The following is a 23,151-nucleotide window of genomic DNA, read 5'->3' on the forward strand; positions in this document are numbered from 1 at the left end:
CCTATTTACGTATGTCTGTATTAGGAAACGCATGCCTATACTAGTTTCTTTGATGCTTCAGTGTATAAAGTGTATGTAATGTAGTTGGTTCTACAACGATAAATCGATTCTGCATAATGGCAGCGTCCAAGTTGTCCTGGAAGCTAATCGCGTTGAGAGGCCGGGGATTACATTCGCGTGCTGATTGTTCACGTGTCGTTTACGATTCAAGTCTTTCAAATTTTCTGTGAGACAAGTCTAGTGACTCGTAAAATTTGTGCAAGAGTTCAGGTATTTAGAGAAGTTTTGGGCAGTTGCATTTGCAGACTTTAACTCTGAACGCATCATCAGACAAATCTTCGTCCCCTTAGAGGTCTTCAGTGTACTCTTTCCATCTGTCTTTCGCTCACGGGGTAGCCGTGCGGTCTGGGGCGCCTTGGCGCCTTGCCACGATTCGCGAGGATCCCCCCGTCGGAGGTTCGAGTCCTCCCTTGGGCATGGGTGTGTGTATGTATTGTCCCTAGCGTAAGTTAGTTTCAGTTAGATTAAGTAGTGTGTAAGCCTAGGGAAAGATGACCTCAGCAGTCTGGTCCCATAGAACGTACCACAAATTTCCATTTTCCATTTCTCTTTCCGCTCTCTCCTCTGCATTTAAGAGCAGAATTTACATTTCACTGCTCTTTACAGCGTATACTAGGACCGATGACCTCAGCAGTCTGGTCCCATAGAACTTACCCCAAATATCCATTTTCTATTTCTCTTTCCGCTCTCTCCTCTGTATTTAACACTATAATTTACGTTGCACTATTCTTACAGCGTATACTAAAAGAAAAAAAAGCCAGGCTCTGCTTGACTAGAAGAATTAAATGTAATTCTTCATTTATTCTTCAGTATTGCTCACCAGTGTGGGACCCGTAGCAAGTAGGATTAATGCAAGAGATACAACTGGTCTACGCATGGCTGGTACGTTTCGTCACACATTCGGTTAGTAACCACGAGAGCGTCATGATCAACAAACTTGAGTAGCATGCGTTACAAGAGAGGCGTTGTGCTTCACGGAGAGAATTACTGTTGAAGTTTCGAGATAAGACCAGAAAGATAAGAGAAATTCGATCTCCTACTGAGGATCACTGCGAGTCACCCTCACACGCACCATTAATGAATGGAACGGAAATTGGATATGTGAGGTGAGGTCTTATGGGACCAAACTGCTGAGGTCATCGGCCCCTAAGCCTACACACTACTTAATGTAACTTAAACTAACTTAGACTGTGGACAACACACACCCGTGCCCGAGGGAGGACTCAAACCTCCGACGGGGAGGAGCAGCAAGGACCGTGACAAGGCGACCCTAGACCGCGCGACTACCCCGCTTGCTGAACGGAACGGAAAAAGAAACATCCCGCCCACTGCGAATTCATTAGAGACCTAGCACAAAGTGCGAAAGGGAAGATGTAGAATTTGCTCAAATGATTTAGGGAAATCACAGAAAACATAAATTTGGAAGGCCAGAAGTGGATATGACCCACGGGAATCTGAAATGTGAGTCTAGTTTCTTACCACTGCGTCATCTAGTTTCGTGAATGGAGCTATAAAGAGGCAAAATGACGATAGTAAGTGAACACCGTAAGATGTCTTGCAGTGGATGGATAGAAATGCGGACTTCTGGAAGGAAGACCAGTCGAAGACGATTATTCTGATGAGGCCGATGAACTGTTTTCTGACGCACACCACTCGCTGCTCTCGCTACTGTTTACTGCTGCTGCCATCTCAAGAGTGGGTCAACGACCAGGGAGCAGAGTCATAGAAATGGGCAAAAGTGGGTCGTCTTTTGAATTAGGATCGCAGAGCGTTAGCACGACAGCGGAAGAAGAAGCTTGTTTTCGATGTTGAGGTATTTAGCTCATCTGATGACGTGAGACACGAAGCCACGACGTGCAGTGTCTAAGGACCAATATAAGAAAGAGACAGCGCAAGGGCTGGCAACCAGTTCACTGCTGCATTCGACAGAAGTTGCCGCCATGCTTCGTCATTCGATCGCTGCTTTTCTGCTTCTGGCAACGTGCAAAGGTATCATATTTTATACACTCACTGTTTCGAATAGCTTTACACCGTAATCAAATTCTTCTTGCTACTCAGCATTAGTCTTTTCATTTTGGTGCAGCTCTTACAGCTTAGTTGGTCACTTATCTAATCCTTGTCGTGTCTGTACTTTTACCCTTTACTGGCAACTGAGCAGTAACTCATTACTGCAGAAGTTTAGAAACCACTTGCGATGGTTAGTGTTTATTTAGTGCAAGGCTCTATGTATTACACGATTATCAGTTTCGAAATTATAAGTTAAAGCGACTGAATAGGAGAAACAACGCCGTAACGTTCCAATACGGTATTAACAGACAACGCATACAGAAAGCGTTTGCGAACCATCTTTAAGTACTGCTCGAGTGTTTGAGTCCCCGTCAAGTCAGGTTAAATGTAAATATCAAAGCATTTCAGAAGATGATGCTAGATTTGTTATCGGTCACTTCGAGCAGTACGATAATCATGTGAGGATGCTCCATGATCTTACACGTGAGTTCTTGGAGGGGAAAAAAAATACTTTCACGAAAAGCTATTGACGGAGTTTGGAGACCCAGCATTTGCAACACTGCCGAGAGACTGTATTGCTGCCAGCGTTTATCCCGCTTAATGACCGTAAGGACAAAATAAGGAAAATTTAGACTATCAGATGCATTTCGACTACAATTTCTCTGTCGTTTCTTATGCCAATGAAAGTGAAAAGGGACTGAGTAGCAATAGCACGAGGTACACTTCGGATTGTGAGGTACGTATGTAGATGCACTTGCAGATTCTGTAACGTTATACAAATGTGTTGCGTAATATGCGGAACTTAATCACATTCTAATGATTCCGACTGAATACCTGTTTTAAGATTCATCTGAATGTACGAAGGTCGTTGTGTAAGAATGCTGGGGTGAATGATAGCGTGCTCTTTCTCTTTCACACATTGAAAACATGCCCTCCACGAAAGTGCAATAACTATTTATGACTGTACCTTGTTCCCACTAATACCTTCCATCCTATATTTTGTCGAGTATACCTTCATCTGATACTTGTCTGCTTACATGCCATCTGGCAGTCATCAGCTTCTTCAGCTTCTCCTATACTGTTAAGAAACACGAAATATGAATGGCCTCCATTATTTATTCATGACCCACGGGCTTGCAAGATGGCGTTGCTTGCGTGCTGTACAGTCGCTGTAACCACAACGAAGCGGTACCTGTGCAACACATTATTTGTTTTGTTCCCCTACCAGGTCATTAACAAGTAATATCGTAATATAAAAAACAACACAATTCTTGTAAAAATTTTGAAAAAATATTTTAGAGCTGGAACGTAAGCCCAGAATATTTCCCCGTAAAAATAGAGTACGTATTTGAATGCATGGTACCTGTTCTTTCGGGCATGTCGGAAAAAAGAGACACCACACATTCATATAACTGATTCGCCCCAATGAACAATGAATCCACGACATTCAGTTCGGATACACAATTACCTTCGACCTTCTGCGGGAATCTCTAAGTAGCGAGCATAGAGGACATGAACAGGACTGTGGATAGGGGCACTGGATGGGAATGCGGGTCGTCTGAGGGGCGTACCGAGGTAATTCACACATCTGAGATAAGCACTGTGTTCGGGTGGCGCAGTGGTTAATGAAACAGCCTAGCAGGCAGGAGATCCCGGTCCGAACACATTTTCATCCGTCGGCGCTGATTCCGCATAAAGTTCCGATGCAGCTGACATCAATAGTTCCTTTAGATTCCCTTCTCCTCCCCTCCCACTGCTCCCCCCCCCCCCTCCAACTTCAATTAACTTTAAAGTACGTAGTTAAATATGGGGTAATACATTTGCGATACACATCAGTTCAAGGGATATGACATGCGCCAGAACTAAATCCACTTTTAATAAGGAATCAGATAATTACGCCGATGAACAGACACTGGCGGTGAAATAAATTTTCTGCCACTAGGGTTTGTACCCGCCACCTTTTGTCGACGTCTACCGCAAAAACTTCCGCCAATGGTCCCAGCTACAGTCAGTGCAAGCTTCATATACCTCTTTCCAACTGCAAAACATTTATTTTAGGCCTGAGCATAACAAAAATAAGTTATATAAGTAAAGTCATTGACCTGCAGTCCAGCAACGTAACTTCGTGCAAATTTCTGAAAAGCTAGTATTCTTATAAATTACGTGACGCACAATAATATAACTTTGTAGGTGCATTAAGTTGTATGTGTGGCTAAATCAGGGTGGTAATTATTGAACTATATGAAATAAAATCGTCATATCTTCTGAACGGTTTGCGTTGGGGCGTCCAAACTGCACGGTTGGCCGCGAAGCATGATGGTAATTAGTAGGCGCAGCCCACGCGCCTTGTCGTTGGCCATTTGAACGTGAAAATGTCACGGTACAGCGTGCGTATAGCGCTTGTGAAGGCTTACTATGCGAGCAATAACAGCCCTACTACGGCTCAAAGGAAGTTTGCGGCCTTGTTCAAGCTGAAGACAACCGGTCCAAGTGTGATAACAATCAAGAATTTGATTCGCAAGTTTGAGAGAACGGGTAGCGTTCGTGATGACAGTGTTGGCAACGGCAGTCATCCAAAAAGGGTGAAAATGCCTGAAAACATAGAGAAGACACGCGCTGTGTTTCAGACCAGCCCCAGGAAATCGATCAGACGAGTTGCATAACAGGTGGGAATCAACAGAGAGACACTGCGACAAATTGTTGTCGAACATCTGCAGCTCTTCTCACACAAAATTCAAACCCATCAGTCATTAAGCCCCAGGGCCATGGAACAGGGGTTGTGTCTCGCCATTACTATGGTCCACAGAATTGCCGAACAGGACTTTGATGTGAATGTTGTTTGGTTTAGCGACGGAGCCCATTTTTATTTGGATGGGATCGTCAATAAGCAAAATTGGTGCATCCCGCAGACTGACAATCCGCATTTCGCAATCGAGAAGTCTCTTCATCCTCAACGGGCGACTGTGTGACGTGGAATGTCCAGTCACAGAATAGTAGTTGCGATATTCATTGATGGCACGGTGGCTACCGAACGATGCTTGAAGGTTTTGGAAGATGATTTCATCTCCATTATTCAAAGTGACCCTGATTTCGACAAGGTGTGTCTCATGCAAGACAGAACCCGACCACATCCAAGCAGGAGAGTGTTTTATGTCGTGGAGGAGCACTTTGGGGACCGCATTCTAGCTCTGGGGTACCCAGAGGACACTGGAATGGGCCTCGAATTGCCGCAATATTCACATGCTACACCATATACACATGCTACACCTTTTTGTGAGGCTATATTAAGGACAAGTTGTACAGCAATAACTTCAAAACCATTACTGAGCTGAAAACATTCGTTCGGGAGGTCATCGACACCTTCGATATTCCGACAATTCAGAGGGTCACGCAGAATTTCGCTATTCGTCTGCACCACATCATCGCCAATGATGAGCAGGCATATCGAACATGTCATAACCTAAATTCGAATATCTGTAGTGACGTTTACACGTTGTATAAAGTGTGACCACGCCGTAGTTTGTAACTAATTTACGTTTTTTATATAGTTCAGTAATTGTGAACCTGTACATAGTCCCATTCTCAGGAAATGAACAAAGGGGAGGGGATGTAGGACTCCTGCATCGCCGTTCATGTCAAAGTCTAGTGGAGATGGTATGCCAGTGCTTTTCTCCGGTCTGTTATGAAGTGTTTGGGTGTATCTGTGTGATGTGGATGACTGTGGTGAGTGTGTATACAGTGTAGTGTTGGTTTTGTGTTGTCGTAGATGAAAGCCTTATAGCCAACTGCTCCCGAATAACACGAAGAGGATCACAGAGCTTGACGTTCCCATCCGACTGACAGGTCACTATCAACAGTGTCACAGGTCCTCTCGTCTCACTGCAGAGACGTTTGGAACTTAATCCAGGACTTGGGCGCAAAGACATCATCAGGAACTCTACACAGCTACCTCCCTTCCCCTTGCTGGCCAAATACTGGCCGTGAAAATTTCATACGCCGTCAGGATCCGAACCGAATTACCTCCAAGTCAAACGACACTGCACACTTGTGCTTTAGCGACCCCAGCTATGGAGGTGGGACGTATGTGTGGAGACTATCTATAAAATGAGTCGCAAATAGAACCAGTAGTACAGAAATAGCAAATTAAATCGTCATGCTTGATGCTAAAGTGCTACCGCATGAAAAGCGAACGTTTAGTAAGCGATAAACCGTTTTCATTTAATTACCTAATGGATCCGTAATCGATAAAAAGTTTAGAAAAGGTTTGAAATTATGTATAGACTTAGTTGTAACTCGCAAAATGCTCTCATCCTCAAATACTGGGTGAATGTAGTCTGGGTAATTTACGTACCACGAATTATGCTGCCACAAGACACACACGCACACACACACACACACACACACACACACACACACACACACACACACACACACACACGGTCCATTGATCATGACCAAATATCTCACGAAATAAGCGTCAAACGAAAAAACTACAAAGAACGAAACTTGTCTAGCTTGAAGAGGGAAACCAGATGGCGCTATGCTTCGCCCGCTAGATGGCGCTGCCATAGGTCAAACGGATACCAACTGCGTTTTTATAAATAGTAACCCCCATTTTTTTATTACATACTCGTGTAGTACGTAAAGAAATAAGAATGTTTTCGTTGGACCACTTTTTTCGCTTTGTGACGGATGGCGCTGTAATAGTCACAAACATATGACCCACAATTTTAGATGAACAGTTGGCAACAGGTAGGTCTTATAAATTAAAATACCGAACGTAGGTACGAATAAACATTTTATTTCGGTTGTTCCAATGTGATACATGTGCCTTTGTGAACTTATCATTTCTGAGAACGCATGCTTTTACAGCGTGATTACCAGTAAATACCACATTAATGCAATAAATGCTCAAAATGATGTCTGCCAACTTCAATGCATTTGCCAATACGTGTAACGACGTTCCTCTCAACAGCGAGTAGTTCGCCTTCCGTAATGTTCGCACATGCATTGACAATAAGCTGACGCATGTTGTCAGGCGTTGTCGGTGGATCACGATAAAAATATCCTTCAACTTTCCCCACAGAAAGAAATCTAGGGACGTCAGATCCGGTGAACGTGCGGGCCATGCTATGGTGCTTCGACGACCAGCCCACCTGTCATGCTATTCAATACCGCCTCAACCGCACGCGAGCTATGTGCCGGTCATCCATCATGTTGGAAGTACATCGCCATTCTATCATGCAGTGAAACATATTGTAGTAACATCGTTAGAACATTACGTAGGAAATCAGCATACATTGGACCATTTACATCTACATTTACATCTACATCCATACTCCGCAAGCCACCTGACGGCGGAGGGCACCCTGAGTACCTCTAGTGGTTCTCCCTTCTATTCCAGTCTCGTATTGTTCGTGGAAAGAAGGATTGTCGGTATGCTTCTGTGTGGGCTCTAATCTCTCTGATTTTATCCTCATGGTATCTTCGCGAGATATACGTAGGAGGGGGCAATATACTGCCTGACTTTTCGTTGAAGGTATGTTCTCGAAACTTTAACAAAAGCCCGTACCGAACTACTGAGCGTCTCTCCTGCAGAGTCTTCCACTGGAGTTTATCTATCATCTCCGTAACGCTTTGGCGTTACTAAATGATCCTGTAACGATGCGCGCTGCTCTCCGTTGGATAGATTGCCATCGATAAAATGGGGACCAATTATCCTTCCTCCCATAATGCCGCTCCATACATTAACCCGCCAAGGTCGCTGATGTTCCACTTGTCGCAGCCATCGTGGATTTTCCGTTGCCCAATAGTACATATTACGCCTGTTTACTTTACCGCTGTTGGTGAATGACGCTTCGTCTCTAAATAGAACGCGTGCAAAAAATCTGTCATTGTCCCGTAGTTTCTGTTGTGCCCAGTGTCAGAAATGTACTCGACGTTCAAAGTCGTCGCCATGCAATTCCTGTTGCATAGAAATATGGCACGGGTGCAATCGATGTTGATGTAGCATTCTCAACACCGATGTTTTTGAGACTCCCGATTCTCACGCAGTTTGTGTACTACTGATGTGCGTATAAGCCGCGACAGCAGCTAAAACACGTACTTGGGAATCATCATTTGTAGCAGGCCGTGGTTGACGTTTCACATGTCGCTGAACACTTCCTGTTTCCTTAAATCATGTAACTATCCGGCGAACGGTCCGGACGCTTAGATGATGTCGTCCAGGATACCGAGCAGCATACACAGCACACACCCTTTGGGCATTTTGATCACAGTAGCCATACATCAACACGATATCGATCTTTTCCCCAATTGGAAAACGGTCCATTGTAACACGGGTAATGTATCACGAAGCAAATACCGTTCGCACTGGCGGAATGTTACGTGATACCACTTACTTATAAGATTGTGACTATTACAGCGCCACCTATCGCAAAGTGAAAAAAGTGGTCCAACTAAAACATTCATATTTCTTTACGTACTACACGAATATGTAATAAAAATGGGAGTTCCTATTAAAAAAAAACAAAAAAAAACGTAGTTGATACCCGTTTGACCTATGGCAGCGGCATCTAGCAGGCCACCCATAGCGCCATCTGGTTTCCCCCTTCAAGCTAGACGAGTTTCGTTCTTTGTGGTTTTTTTGTTTAATGCTTATTTCGTGAGATATTTGGCCCGGTCACTATCAATGGACCACCCTGTATATATACACATACTTCGCAAGTATATCAGATGTCTTATTGTGTTATACCTATAACGTCAGATTCTACCCCAGCAGTTTAAATTTTTTAATTCGCTCAATAAATATATGAAATGCCGAAAATAATTTTTTGTTGGCCATCGAAGCCGTAATATAGGCAATCTGTGGCTAGGATTGGCGACCGGATGATCGTTTTAGCCGTCATAACGTGAAATACTGACGAACCTCCTTACCCTACATTAAATGTACTCACGACTGCGAATATGGACAACCATCAACTGTTGAATGTAAAGACGGCAATTAAAATTTTGGCAGACTGGGGCTCGATCCCGTATTTCTCACTTATCACTAGCGGTCGCCTTACCATTTGGCTATTCATGCAGAATCACGGACACACCCAAACTTCCACATGTTGTCAACCATGCGTCTGCAACCCGTTCTCGTACATTTATTGTGAGTATTCCGGTACAGGTGAGACATTGTATTGAAAGTCTTTTGCTCGGTATCGGCGGACAAATACGATGTTGCAGTGCCTGTGTTATTCTGAATTACGATGCACAGTTGCTTTGGATATTATGCATTTCCATATGCATTTCCATGGGAACAGGCACTGCGGTGACTACAGCCTTTATTAAACACATAAAATGTATTCGCAATTACGAGTATGGTAACCATCAGCTGTAGAAGTTCCTTTGCTTCGTAATTCAAAATACGCAGGCACTGCAATATCCTACACTCATGGAAATGGAAAAAAGAACACATTGACACCGGTGTGTCAGACCCAACATACTTGCTCCGAACACTACGAGAGGGCTGTACAAGCAATGATCACACGCACGGCACAGAGGACACACCAGGAACCGTCGAATGGCGCTAGCTGCGCAGCATTTGTGCACCGCCGCCGTCAGTGTCAGCCAGTTTGCCGTGGCATACGGAGCTACATCGCAGTCTTTAACACTGGTAGCATGCCGCGTGGACGTGAACCGTATGTGCAGTTGACGGACTTCGAGCGAGGGTGTATAGTGGGCATGCGGGAGGCCGGGTGACGTACCGCCGAATTGCTCAACACGTGGGGCGTGAGGTCTCCACAGTACACCGATGTTGTCGCCAGTGGTCGGCGGAAGGTGCAAGTGCCCGTCGACCTGGGACCGGACCGCAGCGACGCACGGATGCACGCCAAGACCGTAGAATCCTACGCAGTGCCGTAGGGGACCGCACCGCCACTTCCCAGCAAATTAGGGACACTGTTGCTCCTGGGGTATCGGCGAGGACCATTCGCAACCGTCTCCATGAAGCTGGGCTACGGTCCCGCACACCGTTAGGCCGTCTTCCGCTCACGCCCCAACATCGTGCAGCCCGACTCCAGTGGTGTCGCGACAGGCGTGAATGAAGGGACGAATGGAGACGTGTCGTCTTCAGCGATGAGAGTCGCTTCTGCCTTGGTGCCAATGATGGTCGTATTCGTGTTTGGCGCCGTGCAGGTGAGCGCCACAATCAGGACTGCATACGACCGAGGCACACAGGGCCAACACCCGGCATCATGGTGTGGGGAGCGATCTCCTACACTGGCCGTACACCTCTGGTGATCGTCGAGGGGACACTGAGTAGTGCACGGTACATCCAAACCGTCATCGAACCCATCGTTCTACCATTCCTAGACCGGCAAGGGAACTTGCTGTTCCAACAGGACAATGCACGTCCGCATGTATCCCATGCCACCTAACGCGCTCTAGAAGGTGTAAGTCAACTACCCTGACAACAAGATCTCCGGATCTGTCCCCCATTGAGCATGTTTGGGACTGGATGAAGCGTCGTCTCACGCGGTCTGCACGTCCAGCACGAACGCTGGTCCAACTGAGGCGCCAGGTGGAAATGGCATGGCAAGCCGTTCCACAGCACTACATCCAGCATCTCTACGATCGTCTCCATGGGAGAATAGCAGCCTGCATCGCTGCGAAAGGTGGATATACACTGTACTAGTGCCGACATTGTGCATGCTCTGTTGCCTGTGTCTATGTGCCTGTGGTTCTGTCAGTGTGATCATGTGATGTATCTGACCCCAGGAATGTGTCAATAAAGTTTCCCCTTATGGGACAATGAATTCACGGTGTTCTTATTTGAATTTACAGGAGTGTATTTATTCGCCGACATCGGGCAAGCGACTTTCAAGTAAAATGTCTTCCCTGTACGGGCATGTACATAATGGATGTACGAGTACTGGCTGTGGACACATATTTGACGAGATATGGAAGTTTGGGGCTAGCCTTGAGTCGTGCACGGATAGCCAAATGCTGAGGGGCACGGTAGCTCAGCGTGTTCGGTCAGAGAGGCGCTGACCTTCTGTAATAATAATAATATAAAAAACTGAGTAAAGGAATCAACGATCAACTTGAAGCGACGTCCTGTGACGTCCGCCCAGACCAAAAGCAACGAACATAACGGAAAAAAAAACTGAGTGAACGCATCAACGAACAACCTGAACGTTGGTCATCGGACGTCCGCTCCGAACGAAGTCAAGGAACAATATAGAACAAAATTACACTAAAAAAAAGTAAGGTGACCTTTCGCCATGAGCGGGAAATCCGGGTTCGAGTCCCGGTCCGACACAAATTTTCGCTGTCGTCATTCAATTCTACAGCTGATGACTGTCCATATTCGCAGTTGCGAATACATTTAATGTACTTCATAACGGTTATAGTCGCTGCACTGCCTGTTACTACGGACGTGTATGCGTATGCAAAGGAACTTCGTATCGTAATTCAGAATAGCGTAGGCGGTGCAATATCGTAACTTCTTTAGCGTCTTGTACATTGGAAAAGTAATGCAATAAATCTGTGAGTCACTTGGTACGCATCGATGTCAATGCTTATCTCATCTTTTCTTTTTAATGCCTGGGGCTCATCTTTTGTAAGGCATACAGAGAAACAGCTATCTGCATTCTTGTTGAGAATTTTCTTCGCTAGAGACGCAGAAGCTGTCTGTTATTATGCTGCGAATTCGGGTTGCAGAAAGTCTGAGAATAAATTTGAATGATAATAAGAATGTGCGGCTGCGACAGATATGGCGCAGGGGCTGCAGCATCCTCGTATCAGGCGGGAAACTGTGTGGAACGAACCGCCACAGAGATGTGACGATGACAGGCGGCAGTTTCTCGCTGTGGGGTAATAGACTTCTGAGTCAAGACTAGGCAAGCTCACAGCTGCAAGATTTGAAGTAGAGAAAGTTCGATATTCAGTGGCGCGGGCTTCACTGTCTCTTTAAAAGTTGGTGGATATCACGAAACACTAAAAAATATTGACGTCATATGTGACATATATTAGACTTCAGTTTGGTATCAAGCAAACTGACATTCGCGAGACTGTCGCTCGCAACTGATTCTCCGTTATTTTGACGAGTTTTCAAAAAGGCGCACGGTACAACTGGCGCTCGGTTGAAATCGATAGATTTGGTTGTCGGGGTCTGTAGCGTAGCCCGTGTCTAGGTTAGTACGAAACGTGCTAATCTGGTTTTTAGTTGGGGGAACCAGCGAATGTGAATGCCAAATAAAAGTTGTGGTAACAGATTGATCCCAAGCGTTGTTCAATGTTCACGTTCGCTTTATGTTTATCGGTAGTTGTAATGTACTCATTTTAGTTTCTCATCTGTTTTACACTATGCGATGGTAAACACATCTGTGCCAATCAGCCGTGTGACATGATCTTTGCCCCGACACATACTGATAAAATTATTGGACCTCTGCAGTGCACATTCTTACGACCTATTTGGCACACTGAATGGCACAGATAAATGACATATTGCGCTGCACACTTCAACTTATTAACTAAATACAGGAAAGAAATACTAACACGTCGTTTTCGAACATTTTTATATGTCTCATTTCATCCCCATTCCAGCCCCGACCAGCTTCCCACAGTATTTACATTCAAGAGGAAGTCATATTTATACCAACTGTGAATGATATCGCTCCAGGCATCCCTGACTTGAGCTGTCACTCCTTTGCATTCCCACTGTCAGCTAAATGGGTGCTAAGGGTGTCTTACTGTCTGTTTCGACACAGCAATTTGTGCCTGCGCTAAGTTTCGTAGAAACTGCCTCAGGCGCTACAGAAATATGCTGCTGCTGATGTCGTTGCTTTTGCATCCCCATCCCCCCCGCCCCCAACCCTCTCTCCCCCCCTCCCCCCCCCCCCCCCCCCCCCTCCAGCATCAATGTGCCTAGTGACCCCGAAAGCTAAGGAATCAGTTCTAATATCGATTGATATCTAATATTTTTACACTTCATGGTTTCTCACACTCATCCCAACCCTAGACGTGGTAGGGGTATGTTAACAAGAAGATATTTTGTACATCATAAACAAAGGGTCTCGTACACATAAAATTTCGTTGAAATTGCTCCAAAAGTTCTTGAGTTATGCATCTGTGTCACCATATTGAGGATGATTAGGTACTGCAAACTTGGAATACACAGTTGAATGGATGTTTAGGATCCGAGAATAGTCTGAACTAGACAGAAATGTGCATTTGTGTATTATGTTATGATGTTATGCAGTTTCCAAAGTTTCTGTAACCTATCAAATATCGCCTTTACAAAACATTTCACTAAATTCTGTCAACAAAAATTAGGCACCTTGTGCCGAGGTGTACCTACATCCTAAGTTTGTTTTTGAACTCCAGTTGGAGGTGGTACGCCGTTGGCTTCTGCCACCTTTAAACTGACTTACCGAGCCAGTTGTAGAGCGGATCTGTAGTTTAATGTGAATAACGAATCACAGTGCAACCCAGCGTTCTGGACATCAGCAAATATTGCCAGATGTGACAGAAGCAACCGATGAAAAAACCTAAGACTGAACGGGGATTGAACACAAGATCTTTAGATTTGTAGTCTGATACTTCCCCACTTTTTGTTCTTTTACCCTTAAGTTATTAAATATTTCTTCTTGAAACTTGCGCCGGACGATGTGACCGAGCAGTTCCGGGAGCTACAGCCTGGAACCGAGCGACCGCTACGGTCGCAGGTTTGAATCCTGCCTCGGGCATGGATGTGTTTGGTGTCCTTAAGTTAGTTAGGATTAAGTAGTTCTATGTTCTAGGGGACTGATGACCTCAGCAGTTAAGTCGCATAGTGTTAAGAGGCATTTTTTTGAAACTTAATTAATAATTCCTGTTTCCTCCATTCCCAGACATAAATATTGTATTATTTAGTGCAAAGTAACATAATCGGCGTCTACACTGAGTCACTGGGCCACACCCCTACATCGTACTTGCCAGAAGCAGTCAAGGCTGTATTGATACTTGCTCGTAAGTAGTTCCCAGTGACACGAGAGAGAGAGTGTTGTCGGTTACAGGGCTGAGGTACCCGCACTACGAGCAGGTGTTCCGCGACCCTGCCACCTACGACATGCTGTACAGCTCAGCGTCCGGCCCCATCAACGAGACGTGGTACTTCAACCGGAGGGTCAACCTCACCGCCCTTGTACTGCCCTCGCAGATTGTTAGCTACTGCCACAGCGGCAACCAGTCAGCAGGTAAGGAATCCAACGTCTACCCGGACTGATCCGGCACTGTTCAGTTTTCAGTAAACCGATGTTCAAATACGCCAGTAATCCAATAACTGCATATAACTTCACAAGCCAACATCGCTAACAAAGAATTTTGTTGAATGACCGGTTTCGACAGAGCTATTCCGTCGTCATCGGATCTTAAGCTTAAGTTTTTTACAACAAATTGTCCATCAGTGTTCCAAGTTGCTTCACACTGCATATGCATTTCCCACTACCATGAAGGTCGCTACACGTTGGAATGTCAAGTATAGAAGAACTATGTACAAAGGTAAACATAACTATATTGCAACGATTATCAGTGTTGATGTTCACCATCAGTTGGCAACTCCTCCATTTTTGTTTCACACTTCGGCAACCCATGCCGATCATTCAATAAAATGATTTTTTAACCATCTCGGCTTGTAAAGTTTTCTTCAGTTATTTTACACGACAGATAGCTTCCATACAGACAATGTCAGTAATATATATCAGTAACTCATCTGTCCCTAATTCTTTAAAAAACCGAAGTCGCATGTATGAAATAACTTCAGACAACTTTTTGATCAACATATAAATAGACGTGTTCAATATTTTACGTTGAGCATGTAAACTCTTCATGGAAAACGATGTAACTTTGTTTCAGTAGTACATTTCGATACTGGCTGTAAGAGTTATTGCAAGTAGGGTTTGTTATAAAGAAGTAGAAAATGAAAACATCGTTCTGGATTGCATGAAAGCGAAAGTGCAGTAAGAAATAAACGTTTTATTCTTACATTATTTTGTAGGGGGTGTCAGTGAGAGATAATTTCGGAAAGATTTGAAAATATGTGTCAATTTCGTTGGAAGTCGCTTAGTGCTATGATTCTCAAATAATGGCTGAATACAGTCCGAGTAATCTGCACGCTACACGGCCTCAGTACAATACACAGATCCTAAGTTTAATTCTTGGCATGTTATTCTTTTAAGCCATTAACGTAAGGTTATCCCTCTTAATGAATATAATGTAATACCATTTCCAACTTTTACATCTGATCAATAGCTAAATGAAGTACTAAGGGCCAAATTTTTGAATCAAACGCTTGCCGTCGTCGTACGTTGTCATATAATAAGACACATATAATTATAGAATGTCTGGGCACTTATTTGCAAAATTTATATATTTCTATCACTGAGCCAGTGGTATAGGGGCAGCGTCTTTGATCAGTAACGAAAACGTCCGCGGTCAGGCGTAAGAAATCCACCACCGCTTGAATTTTGACTAAATCTCATAAGCAATGGCGGCTGAAGACATCCGACATAAGAAGTCACCCTCATTCAGCAACGTCCATGTCAAAGACGGCAGAGGCGCGGACAGAGGTTCAGGGTATTCTTTTGTCGTTGGGGTGGGAAACTGCCCCTAAAGGGGGAAGAATCAGCAATGATCAACGGCATGAGGATGCATAAGACAGTGGAAACCACTGCATTAAAGACATGTAACATGTATCCAGAGCACAGTTGGCCTGCAATAGAAAAGTGTCATGATGGTATCTCCATTGGCAAAACATCGCGAAATAGTGTCTAAAGATAGTACGGATCAATAAAGTTAAATGGAAAGAAGACAAGGATTTCTAGTCAAATGAATACAGGGTAATATAACAGCAGGAGAAATCGATGTAACAGGAGTAGGATTCGTAATGATGGTATGTAACGTGGTGCGAAGAAAGCTTAGCACGACAGAAAAGCATCTGCTTCCAGACATGTACTTTATTCGAGGGTTGTCCACAAAGTAAGGCATCGCATTTCTTTTTCCTCAGACGAAAACAATGTTACGAATGCGAAACGTTACGTATGGATTATTTGAGGTCTCCCGAGTAAGCGTGACAGGTTTCTGTCACTTCCGACAGATAGTGTTGCTGTAGGGCAGTTTCAAAATGGCGCCTGTAGGTAACGTACGTTACAAGCGAAGTGCCTTCATTGATTTTTTCACTGCGGCGTAAGAAACTGTGGGGAATATTCAATAAACGTTTGTGGAAAGTCTATGGAACATCTGCTATCGACAGAAATACTGTTAGTCGCTGGGGACGGAGGGTGAAGTGATCAGAAGGCGGTTCGGCGGAGCTCCACGATTTGCAGCGGTCGGGGAGACCAGCGACAGCCTGTCACACCTGACATGTTGCAGCGAGGTGACGCTGTCATTCGCGAGGACAGACGCATTACGACACGGCAGTTACTGTTGCATCTGTCAATCACCAAAGGAAGTGTGGATGGTGTTATTCGCACACTTGAATATTCAAAAGTGTGTGCAAGATGGGTCCTGCAGTGACTAACGGTGGATCACAAATCGCACAGAAAAAACGTTTGTCTCAATTTTTTGTAACCTTTTGACGCCTAAGGTGAGGCCTTCTTGTCTCGGATTGTGACATGTGATGAAACCTGGGTTCACCATTTTGAGCCCAAACCAAAACTACAGTGAATGGAATGCTGCCATTCCCATTCCTCACATAAGAAAAAATTCAAAGTAAGTGCTTCCGCCGATCACCGTGTTCTGGGACTGTGAAGGTTTGATTCTCACTGATGCGATGTCAAGAGGCGGCACCATTAATTCATACGCATATGTTAACACATTAACAAACTTCAAGATGTGCGTCCGGCCACTTCGGCGGCACAACGACCCAGGAGATATTTTGCTGCAACACGATAACGCTGGGCCCCACACAAGTCAAGGGATTGCTGAACACACTGCAAAACAGGGCTGCCCAGTGTTACCTCATCCACACTACAGCCCTGACCTAGTCCCCACAGATTTACACTTGTTTGTGCCAATACAGGATTCCATTTGTGGAAGACATTTTGAAGAAGATGAGGAGGTAATTCACATAGTGAAGCACTGGCTCCGCCACCAGGACAAGGATTGGAATCCATTTGTTGATTTTGGAATGTACTATTTTCGTCACTTAGAATGAATTCAAGGAAACCGCAATACACGTCTTACGAAAAGTCATCAAAATTGGTATAACTGGGGTCATCCTTGGTTGGAACACGTTAAGGTTACAGAAACTAGACTTCCAAAACCTTCCTTTTGTTTCGACTCCAGTATAATAGACATCAACAGGTTTTTAGGTGAAAAGGATCTCTACTTTTAGAGATGGGTCTGTTCCCTAAAAAAATCGTGTACTAGAGGTGACCTCATGATGGTTAGAATTGAGAACAACCAGTATCAGTCGAAAGAGGGCGAAGGTGCAGAGAAAACGGTAATTAGAGAAATCAGTAAATAAATAAGGCAGAAATAGGACAAAAAGAACAAATAAAATCCACTATTTTCTGGCCTACAATGAATCAGAATGAATATATATTCACTGAGGCTCGTGATACTCGGGTGATACCCAAACCCTACCCATAACACTGCAATTGAAGCGAACAGAATAAACTGCAAAGTAGCGTAGCACAGCGGGAAGACGGACATGCAAGCAAGCTTCCTTTAGCCTGCTCGGGTTGGTAGCACGTTGATTTGTATGGGGGTACAGCAGCCTGTCCGTTCTGCTGCTAGCCTGCGGCAGCTTGCCTGCCTGGCTAACAGGCAAGTGTAGGCAAGTTACGAGCGGAATTCGTACGCCTCTGTCCATAACAAAAACTTTTGATCACTTACCCAGTGATACAAAATTTCTGACAGATAGCAAAGTAAAATTTGACAAAAAAAAACTAAAAAAGCTGCTCTTTGACAACTTCTATTCTGTGAAGAATTTCTGTTACCGTAATGTGTAAAACAGTGGATTCCAAGCTGGGGGTAATTACCTCCTGAGAGGTAAAATGAAATTTCCTGAGGGATAAAAACTAAACTATTCGATTTTGTGCAGTCACGAAACGAAATTACTTTCAAAAGATTATCACTATTATAAAAATTTTGTAAGACTCTCACACTGGTTATGTAAGTTATCAATAAATACTTTTTATTAATTAATAGCATTAATGCGGAGGAGGTTAAAGGTTGTCCCGTACATCGCTGATGATAAAAGTGGGACATATACGTAACAGTAGCTAGATGTCTAACGAAAGTGTCCTCTCCAAGTTGGAGATAGTAACTGCAGTAGTCCAGAAAATGCACAACTTAGCAGTAACTACATATGGGCTACTATACTGCTGTACAGTGTTATTATAATTATTATTATTACCTCTTTTATTATTATTAGAGTGGTTAGACATAAAGAGTTCGTCTCGTGGTCGTGCGGTAGCGTTCTCGCTTCCCACGCCCAGGTTCCCGGGTTCGATTCCCGGCGGGGTCAGGGATTTCCTCTGCCTCGTGATGGCTGGGTGTTGTGTGATGTCCTTAGGTTAGTTAGGTTTAAGTAGTTCTAAGTTCTAGGGGACTATTGACCACAGATGTTAAGTTCCATAGTGCTCAGAGCCATTTGAAACATAGAGCGTTAACAGCCTGAAGGCGCCCAATTTCTGCCAGTTAAGAAGGACGGAGTGCAGCAATCAAGTGATTTACAAACCGTGAGTATAGGGCGCACGCCTGAACACCTGTTTGATTTTAAATGTGCTTACAATGTGAAGGTCAAGCAAGTGCCGCAGTGGAGAAGAGTAATGAAAGGGAAACACGGTTTGTAACCCGTTTGTAGCCTCACTGTGGATAGTTACTTTTCTTTTCTGAGAAGGAGTTGTGGGCAGCACGTGCGATACACCACGAATTCCATAATTTTAAAAATAAAAGTTCTCCAAGAAAAGCTTTTCATTCTACAGTTTAGTTAGGTGCTAAAGATTGTGATAATTTGGAGAAGGGATGAGGAGGGAGGCAGGAACGGGGAGGGAGAATGTGGTGGTACTAGCTAACGTTCGAATGCACTCAGGAGTAATGGTTTAAGAAGAGTTGGGAACCATTGCTGTAAAAGTTTGTGGGTAGGAATTACTAACTTGCGTCTGTAGATACTTTTATTAAAAAAGAAAGAAAGATATTTTATATATGTTCAGCATGTAGCCATATTTAAAAATTAAGTTGTTGTATGTACCTAAAAATGACTAATTCCACATCATTGCAATTTATCGGACAAATGACCCATGGAATATGAAACTACACTACTGGCCATTAAAATCGCTACACCACGAAGATAACGTGCTACAGACGCGAAATTTAACCGACAAGAAGAAGATGCTGTGATACGGAAATTATTAGTTTTTCAGAGCATTCATACAAGGTTGGCGCCGGTGGCGACACCTACAACGTGCTGGCATGAGGAAAGTTTCCAACCGATTTCTCATACAAAAACAGCAGTTGACAAGCGTTGCCTGGTGAAACGTTGTTGTGATGCCTCGTGTAAGGAGGAGAAATGCGTACCATCACGTTTCCGATTTTGATAAAGCTCGGATCGTTGGCAATCGCTATTGCTGTTTATCGTATCGCGACATTGCTGCTCGCGTTAGTTGAGATCCAATGACAGTTAGCAGAATAAAGAATCGGTGGGTTCAGGAGGGTAATACGGAACGCTGTGCTGGATCCCATCGGCCTCGTATCACTAGCAGTCGAGATGACAGGCATCCTATCCTCATGGCTGTAACGGATCGTGCCGCCACGTCTCGGTCCCTGAGTCAGCAGATGGGGACGTTTGCAAGACAACAACCACCTGCACGAACAATTCGACGACGTTAGCAGCAGCATGGACTATCAGCTCGGAGGCCATGGCTGCGGTTACCCGTGACGCTGCATCACCGACAGGAACGTCTGCGATGGTATACCCAACGACGAACCTGGGTGCACGAATGGCAGAATGTCATTTTTTCGGATGAGCCCAGGTTCTGTTTACAGCATCATGATGGTCGCGTCCATGTCTAGCGACATCGCGATGAACGCACATTGGAAGTGTGTATTCGTCATCGCCATACTGGCTTATCACCCTACGTGATGGTATGGGGAGCCATTGGTTACACGTCTCGGTCACCTCTTGTTCGCAATGACGGCACTTTGAACAGTGGGCGTTACATTTCAGATGAGTTACAACCCGTGGCTCTACCCTTCATTCGATCCCTGCGAAACCCTACGTTTCAGCAGGATAATGCACGACCGCATGTTGCAGGTCCTGTACGGGGCTTTCTGGATACAGAAAATGTTCGACTGCTACCCTGTCCAGCACATTCTCCAGATCTCTCACCAATTGAAAACGTCTGGTCAATGGTGGCCGAGCAACTGGCTCGTCACAATACGCCAGTCACTACTCTTGATGAACTGTGATATCGTGTTGAAGCTGCATGGGCAGCTGTTCCTCTACACGCCGTGCTAGTTCTGTTTGACTCAATGCCCAGGCGTATCAAGGCCGTTATTACGGCCAGAGGTGGTTGTCCTGGGTACTGATTCCTCAGGATCTATGCACCCAAATTACGTGAAAATGTAATTAAATGTCAGTTCTAAAGGTGGTTGTTCTGGGTACTGATTTCTCAGGATCTATGCACCCAAATTTCATAGAAAAGTAATCACATGTCAGTTCTAGTGTAATATATTTGTCCAATGAATACCCGTTTATCATCTGCATATCTTCTTGGGGTAGCAGATTTAATGGCCAGTAGTGTAACTAGCTGTAGGAATTGTGTCAGTTTTCTACTAAGCACTGTCAACTGCAGTGACGAATATGGATACCCTCCTTGGTATGAGACTGTTGAATCCACCTGTTGCTGTGTAGGTTCGTGGGCTAAGTCACCTTACGCGGAGGATCTGGAGGTCCGCGTCTACGAGAGCAGCCAGATGTTGGCCGGCGGCGGGCGGCTGGTGGCGGTGGGCAGGTACCTGGGGAACGCGACCTCTGGCGAGGAGCTGAGGGTCACGTTGGTGGCGGCGGCGGCGGCGGATGCCAAAGTCAACGCTTACAGCAGCCTCCTGCCGCAGCCACCCACCATGGCAGCCTACAACGGCACCAGCGGCAGTCCCAGCTACACAGTCAGCGTCGCCTTCAAGAACTCCGGGCTGTACCCCTGGTACCTGAGGCGCGACCTCGCTACGCTGTCACCGCTTACCGAGATAAACAACGAGCAGGGATTCGTCATCGGACTCGCCTTTGTGCTCGTGTGAGGGACCTATCTTATTCCTACTGTGTTGTCGGGGCAGACGCCAGGGAAATACCGTATCAGTCATACCTCAGTCGTTTAGCTGAGTCAACACAGTGAGGTTCTGCTAAGAAAAAGTTATCGCAGTACATAAGACAAACAATGTGCAAATAAATGAGCAGCAACTGTGTTAAGAATAAAACGTTTAAAATAAATTATCTACAAAAACATAACGATTTCTTTCTGAATGACATTTCTTTGGTATTTCGTAGAAATTCTTCCTACGAGGTGATGGGGAAATAATTTACAAATTTTGAAATTTTTGAAGTATGGAAGGTAGGAGACGAGGTACTGGCAGAATTAAAGCTGTGAAGAGTGGTCGTGAGTCGTGCTTGGGTAGCTCAGACGATAGAGCACTTGCCAGGGAAAGGCAAAAGTCTCAGTTTGAGTCTCGGTCCGGCACACAGTTTTAATCTGCCAGGAAGTTCCAAATTTACGAATATTTATTATTGCTTATAATATCGACAATCATCTTCTGGAATCTCGTGCAGGTTGCATATCCAGATAGCTACAGGAGTTTCTATACAACTGTAATCAAATATTTGCTTCAAGATGTGTAATGTAGTTCAAGCAATTTGGTAATTCGTGAAATTAAATGTACAGGTGTCCGTAATTAAAGCTCTAGTTTCAAAACGCTGTAGAAAGAGGACCACTGGTCAGAAGGACGTCAAATTTAAACAGGAGGATGCAGAGAGAAACGTCATGGAACAATAAAAGTTTATCGAAAATTTGACATATAGGTGCATACTAACAGAAGCGCGGCACACGGCTGTTCCTCTGTTTGTATCCGAGATGCCCAACACGACTGTCATCGCGTGCTGCTGGTAAGGCTCTTTTACAAGAACGGTGACTGTGCGCCAGTAGCCCTGCAGGACACTCAGGTGTATGAAAAGAGCAATGTGTCCTACGTCTGCTAAGGGTCTGAAGAAAATGATTACAAAATTCGAAAAGACAGGTTCTTTTGAAGTGCAATGTGGCAGAGGAAGGAAAGCAGTTGCTCCAATGTCCGTCGAAGATGTGGCCACAGCGATGCAGGAGAGGTCGACCGGTGGTGTGTAAATATGAATTGCCCGGGGAATGGCCCGCACGTTGTACAAGCCTGCGAGCACGAGGCATAAAATTCTACGAAACACCCTCCACTGCTATTCTCGCGTAGTTACCCAGGTTCAGGAGTTGCTTCCTGCTGACCTGCCATCGAGACAAACGTTCGCTCTGGATTTTCTCTTTCGCATGGAAAATGAGTGGCCGTGGAGCATTCTGTGGACAGATGATCATTTTCGTCTCCAAGGAGATGTCAATAAGCAGAATTTACGAAAATCCACTCGCACATCAACCGGTGCCATTTGATTCTGCAAAGAGATTGTGGTGTGCGAGTTGACGGCGTCGTTTATCGTAGGACTGAGTTTAGCGGTCCTGTTGTTGTACTGTCACTGGCAAACGCTGTGAGAGTCTTTTGCGCACCAACGGCATTCCAAATATTTACCAGCGCGGATATATGGGCAGCATAATTTTCATGCAAGAGGCTCTCTTCTGTACACTGCACAGCCCACTGGCTGAAGCGGCTGCTGCAAAGGCATTTCGGAAATGCTTGAATTATCAGCCGTCATTTTCCTACAGCCAGGCCGTTCATATCTCCTGATCTTAATCCGAGTGACTTTTCCCTGTAGAATTATCTGAAAGATGTTGTTTTCAGTGCTGTAGTTATGAACGTAGCTTAATTGAAGGCACGCACTGCGCAACGCATTCTCAACGTGACTATCGAGACACTCCGGTC

The 23,151-nt window shown here is 44.8% G+C and overlaps 2 protein-coding genes across 5 annotated transcripts in view; one reads left to right on the top strand and one right to left on the bottom strand.

The window, feature by feature from the left end:
* The window catches only part of LOC126335244 (adenylate cyclase type 8), a 1,717,934-nt gene that overhangs the window by 289,153 nt on the left and 1,405,630 nt on the right, over positions 1–23,151 (bottom strand). The window lies entirely within an intron of this gene.
* On the top strand, positions 1,970–21,550 carry LOC126335251 (uncharacterized). The gene is made up of 3 exons (XM_049998294.1): positions 1,970–2,049; positions 14,115–14,294; positions 20,957–21,550. Exons 1-3 carry the CDS (start codon positions 2,001–2,003, stop codon positions 21,340–21,342), a joined length of 615 nt encoding a protein of 204 aa, XP_049854251.1. The 5' UTR covers positions 1,970–2,000; the 3' UTR covers positions 21,343–21,550.

The sequence above is a fragment of the Schistocerca gregaria genome, chromosome 2 (assembly GCF_023897955.1).
Source record: "Schistocerca gregaria isolate iqSchGreg1 chromosome 2, iqSchGreg1.2, whole genome shotgun sequence".
NCBI lineage: Eukaryota > Metazoa > Arthropoda > Insecta > Orthoptera > Acrididae > Schistocerca > Schistocerca gregaria.